Below are 5764 nucleotides of genomic sequence, written 5' to 3' on the forward strand. Positions count from 1 at the left end.
CAACCTATGCAAAATCAGAGGCCCGGACAAAAGGAGAAGACTACCCACTCTTCAAGAAACCATGCTTCAATATATGACCTAGAATGATCAAAGAATGAAGCAGATGGAGTCTCAACTGACCAACATACAATCTTTCTTGTCACAAAGGCAACTGGACAACCTCCCTTCACAACCTAAACCAAATCCTAAGAAGGAGGATGTCAATGTTGTGATGACTAGAAGCAAGAGGATTCAAGAGGACTTCGAGGAGAAGGAAGGTCTTTTCCAAAAGCTACAGATGACATCCTTACTGAGAAGAACCAAACACTTAAGAAAGTTGTGGTTCCTACTTATAGGAATCCAGAGCCAAAGAAGGAAGGGGATGAAAAGAAGGAGATACTGACATCTCCGTAGGTAAGTCTACCCTTTCCTCATAGAGTTATTAATGACTAGCAAGATGTGCAATTTAGAAAATTTCTTGAGGTTATGAGTAAAGTGCATATCAACCTCCCTTTTGTTGATAGTCTTAAATTTGAGTTTTGTCAAGTTTGGAGGGAGAACTTTTTTTTAGGAGGGGGGGAGGGGGAGTTTAATGTCACTTTTGGTCCATTATGTTTCATAGTTATTTTGCTTTGGTACATTAAGTTATAAAAATTATATTATGATCCTTTATGTTTTCGAAATGTATCATTTTGGTCCTTTTTTCAATTTTCCATTAGAAACGTCAGTATTCTGTTAACTTTTAAATTTTAAGATGATTTAATATCACTTTTGTTTCATTATGTTTCACAGTTGTTTTACTTTGGTACATTATGTTTTAAAATTTTCATTTTGATCATTTATATTTTCGAAATGTATCATTTTTGTCCTTTTTTTATTGTTGTCTCACCTAACGACAACAATTATCTCATCGTTGTTGCTGATAGCAGCATGTTGACGAATGCGAAGAAGAAGACTGACAACACTCAATTGTGGATGAGGCGACACTATGTAAAGTTAATTATTCTGTTTCACAAATGTTTCAACACTAAAGTTTGGTCCATTGTGTTTTGCATATGTTTCACTTTAATGCATTAAGTTTTAAAAGTTTTTTTTCTGTTCCTTTGTGTTTTTTGAAAAATATCATTTTGGTCCTTTTTAAAATTTAAAAGTTAACCAACCCTAACGTTTTTAATGAAAAATTTAAAAAAAAAGACCAAAATGATATATTTCGAAAATATAAAGGATCAAAATAAAAATTTTAAAACTTTACGTATCAAAACAAAATATCTACCAAACAAATGAATCAAAAATAACATTAAGTTTTTTTCTTTTTATAATAAAAAATTTAAGTAGTTGGATTCCAAATTCCAAGGATTATCATGGACACAATAGACCTATAGACTTTTCGAGCACTTATAATTTATAAATGATATTTACAAATTAAAATCTTCACATTATATTAATCTTGTCATTTATAATAATAAGATTGTTTATAATAGTTAAAGTTTAATTTTGGACTTGATCACATCTACGGGATTAAATATAATTAGAGGATTAAATGTGTTAATAATTTTAAAGAAAATCAAAATTAAAATTAAAGATAAATAAAAAGACTAAAAATATAATTTTATCTAAAAAATAAATAAATCATTCTTATCGCGTGGGCTGACAAACAGTAACACATGTTTGATCATGCGTTTTTATAAAATGGAAATGAGTTAGTGAAGAGAGAGAAGAGGAACACTGACATGGCTTCTTCACTCAGAATTTCAAGACTCATCTCTCGCTCCTTTTCTTCTACCTCCTTCTTTTCACGAGGTAGAGATGCATGTGTACTTTGAGATGGTGGTCTCATCATTTTCCTATGTTATAAAACAATAATTAAGTGATTTGTTTCTCTTTTTTGTTGATTTCCATTTTTTTTTCTTGAACCGATTTTTTTCTGGGTTTGGTTTCGTTGATGATTGCTTGAAATAAAAGGATGACCAATTGGAAAAAGGGTGGGATCCAGAAATTTTTTTGTGTACGGATTAGTTCATTCAATGCTTGGTAGCTGTCAACCACTACATGTCTGGTTGTCCTATGTTTTCTTAGTTGTACTTATAGATTCTCTCGTTTTTCACCTATTATTTTGTGTTTCTTGTTGAGTGTGACCATGTGAAAGCTATGTCTATGTAAATTAAACTCATGTTTGTATCACTTTGAAATTGATGTTTAATTGGGTATTTTGATTTGGACTTTTCACTGCCCTTTCAAGAATAATTAACTCTGTACATGGATCAAAATTAAAATAAATAAAAAACTTTCAGGTGGGAATGGTTTCCTTGGTTCAAGACACTGCAAATACAGCACTTCTTCTGCCATTGAAGAAGAACCCGTTAAACCATCAGTGCAAGTAGAACACACCCAACTCTTAATTGATGGAAAATTTGTAGATGCTGCTTCTGGTGAGTGTTTATTTATTTGTTTATTTTGTTAATCTTGTTTTGTTTTTGAATCCTTCGCCTTCACCCTTTTTGACATAAAGTTGAGTTTTGACTAAACAGAAAGATGGGGAAAAAAAAAGAAAGAAAAGAGAGGGATTTTTTTAAGGTTTCTTTTTTCTGGGTATCTTACTATTGGGATTCTTGGGGGATCAGGTAAAACTTTTCCAACTTTAGATCCTAGGACAGGTGAAGTAATTGCTCATGTTGCTGAGGGTCACTCTGAGGATGTTGATCGAGCAGTTGCAGCTGCACGAAAAGCATTTGATCATGGACCATGGCCTAAGATGACGGCTTATGTATTTGATCATAACCTCTCTATAATTTTACTTTTCCTGCTGTTCACAAAGATGTAAACTTTGGTCTCATGATTCTGAGTTGAAATCCCTTTTTTGCTTTCTTGTTACTATGATTTTATAGGAACGGCAAAGGATCTTGTTGCGTGCAGCTGATCTGCTTGAGAAGCATAATGATGAGCTTGCAGCACTTGAGACTTGGGATAATGGAAAGCCTTATGAACAAGCTGCTAAGATTGAAGTTCCAATGCTTGTTCGCCTGATTCGATACTATGCTGGTATGTGGGACACAAAGTGTGGAACTTTGAATATTCTTCTTTGTTTTGCAAAATTTTAGTGACACCTGTGTTTTCATGTTCCCCAGGTTGGGCAGATAAGATCCATGGTCTAACAGTTCCAGCTGATGGACCATATCATGTGCAAACATTGCATGAACCAATTGGTGTTGCCGGTCAGATCATTCCTTGGAACTTCCCTCTTCTCATGTTTGCCTGGAAGGTTGGACCGGCATTGGCCTGTGGCAACACCATTGTTCTCAAAACAGCTGAGCAGACACCGTTATCTGCTTTATATGCAGCAAAACTATTTCATGAGGTGTGTGATAGTGGTATAGACCAATCTTCATTTTGTTAGAAGCATGGTTTTTGTGGAGTTTAATTTACTCATGAATATCTTCAATCCTCATCATTCCCAATTTGTAATCTGTCTGGCAGGCTGGACTTCCTGCTGGTGTTTTAAATGTAGTATCTGGCTTTGGTCCAACTGCTGGTGCTGCTCTTGCTAGCCACATGGAAGTTGACAAGGTACTAAAATATTTAGCATCTGCAGTAGTGGAGAAGTGTAGTGATTTTATTGTTGGCATGCAATAGTTTCTGTAAATTCTATGGCAATTAATTTCAGTTTCCTTATCTTGTGAAGAAGTTTGAATGTTTGATATGATCATTTTCATTCTAATGGATTATTAGACATCTAGACTTGATAGTGTCTTAACAGCATGAATTTTTTACATTATCTCGCAGCTTGCTTTTACTGGTTCCACTGATACTGGGAAAGTTGTCCTTGAACTGGCAGCTAAAAGCAATCTTAAGCCTGTTACTTTGGAGCTTGGTGGGAAATCCCCCTTTATTGTGTGTGAAGATGCTGATGTAGATCAGGCTGTTGAGCTAGCCCATTTTGCTTTATTCTTTAATCAGGTATATAAACTATAAAGTATAGTGCTCTTGTTGTAAAACCATTAGATTCAGAAAATTTGATTGGTGTTGTTTGTGACATTCAGGGACAATGTTGCTGTGCTGGGTCTCGAACATTTGTACATGAAAGTGTATACGATGAGTTTGTTGAGAAAGCAAAGGCTCGTGCTTTGAAGCGTGTTGTTGGTGATCCATTCAAGGGGGGAATAGAGCAAGGTCCTCAGGTAAATTGCAAAGAATCCTTTACATTGCATCCTCATGTTTGATCTTTGAGCTTTGTTTTCCAAAGTTGTCTGAGGATATAATATGTCGGTCAATTTGGCATTACGTCTGTGCTCTCATTAATTCAATGCTGATTGCTGATGACTGGAGATATGTTACAACCCTTAATTCCTTATGAAGTTCTGGTTCTCGAGGCTTCACTATACTAAAATGCACAAAAAGAATGTCATATTGCTACTACTTTGACATTCCCATTTCTTAACGTATGATTCTTTTAAAATGTCTAAATACTCTGATTATTTCTTCTATGATCCAAACAATCAGATTGATTCAGATCAATTTGAGAAAATACTGAGGTACATCAGATCTGGTGTTGAAAGTGGGGCAACCCTTGAAACCGGAGGAGACAAGCTTGGCAACAAGGGCTTCTACATTCAACCTACAGTCTTCTCAAATGTTAAGGTATATCTTTTTAGTTTCATTTTTGCACTTTATCGAATGAGTCTGAAAAATGAAAATACAACTCCTAAAGAAGTGTTTTCTATTGAATTTGTAACAATCACCAGGATGGCATGCTGATTGCAAGGGATGAGATCTTTGGTCCAGTCCAATCCATATTAAAATTCAAGTAAGAAAACAATGAGTCTTAATTACCTTGCTGAGAATGGTATTATACTATTATGTATGTGTGAACTAATTTTTGTGATGATGACCCCAGGGACCTTGGCGAGGTAGTTCAAAGAGCAAATAACACACGTTACGGGCTTGCGGCCGGAGTGTTCACAACGAACATGGACACTGCCTACACTTTGACGCGGGCACTGAGAGTTGGAACAGTGTGGATAAACTGCTTTGACACATTTGATGCTGCAATTCCCTTTGGAGGGTACAAGATGAGTGGTCAAGGCAGAGAAAAAGGAGAGTATAGTCTCAAAAACTACTTGCAAGTGAAGGCTGTTGTTAATCCCCTGAAAAACCCAGCATGGCTTTGAGCAAACACTAGCCTTCTTTGGATAATCAATAACTATCAGTGCCTCAATGATAATGATGATAAAAATAAAATCCTGCTTTTTTTTTTTTTGGCGTTACACGAGTTATGAGTTATGACGTTGTTGATATTTTCCTGGTCTTCATCCTTTTATCTCTTTTGTCAATTTCTATTCCTTGCATTTGTATAAGTCAGAGTGACACACTTGTTACTCTTATGGTCTAAATTGAGTTTTTAATTATACGTGTTTGAATTGGATTATTTTAAAATTATATTTTTTTTTGTAAGTTTTTTCAAACGCGATCTAATGGCTAATTGTTTGTAGAAAGTCCAAGATAAGGTCATTAAGGTGGTCTTTAGACTATAATGCACAAAATTCAAATTCACGGGGGAATAGGAGAAACTCCAGCGTTGACCCGATCATGAGAAATACAAAACCAGCGGCAGAAAATCAATATTGCCCATGATCCATCAAATAAAAATTAGCCTTTGTTAGATGCAAGTTGATCTAATAAATTTTTTAGAAGAAATGATAGCATCCCTCCAACAAACTTTTCTTAACTTATGGTTTTTTAGGTTTTATTTTTTATTTAATGAGTCTTATTCATTATTTTATAATTTTTA

The 5764-nt window shown here is 34.8% G+C and overlaps 1 protein-coding gene across 1 annotated transcript; it reads left to right on the forward strand.

Moving 5' to 3' along the window:
* The first annotated feature begins 1634 nt into the window (after positions 1 to 1634).
* On the forward strand, positions 1635 to 5393 carry LOC114396613 (aldehyde dehydrogenase family 2 member B7, mitochondrial-like). Its single transcript, XM_028358686.1, has 11 exons — positions 1635 to 1779; positions 2271 to 2408; positions 2601 to 2743; positions 2865 to 3018; positions 3105 to 3334; positions 3454 to 3543; positions 3760 to 3933; positions 4017 to 4154; positions 4477 to 4614; positions 4719 to 4780; positions 4871 to 5393. The coding sequence occupies exons 1-11, from the start codon at positions 1710 to 1712 to the stop codon at positions 5142 to 5144; spliced, it is 1611 nt and encodes a 536-aa protein (XP_028214487.1). The 5' UTR covers positions 1635 to 1709; the 3' UTR covers positions 5145 to 5393.
* Positions 5394 to 5764: the final 371 nt, after the last annotated feature.

Source organism: Glycine soja, chromosome 18 (assembly GCF_004193775.1).
Source record: "Glycine soja cultivar W05 chromosome 18, ASM419377v2, whole genome shotgun sequence".
NCBI lineage: Eukaryota > Viridiplantae > Streptophyta > Magnoliopsida > Fabales > Fabaceae > Glycine > Glycine soja.

Excerpts from the sequence above, each read along its gene's own strand:
- LOC114396613 (XM_028358686.1), top strand. The coding sequence starts at position 1,710 with ATGGCTTCTTCACTCAGAATTTCAAGACTCATCTCTCGCTCCTTTTCT. Across the intron at positions 3,335-3,453 it reads CAGCAAAACTATTTCATGAG|GCTGGACTTCCTGCTGGTGT; the intron begins GTGTGTGATAGT and ends TCTGTCTGGCAG. Across the intron at positions 4,615-4,718 it reads CAGTCTTCTCAAATGTTAAG|GATGGCATGCTGATTGCAAG; the intron begins GTATATCTTTTT and ends AACAATCACCAG.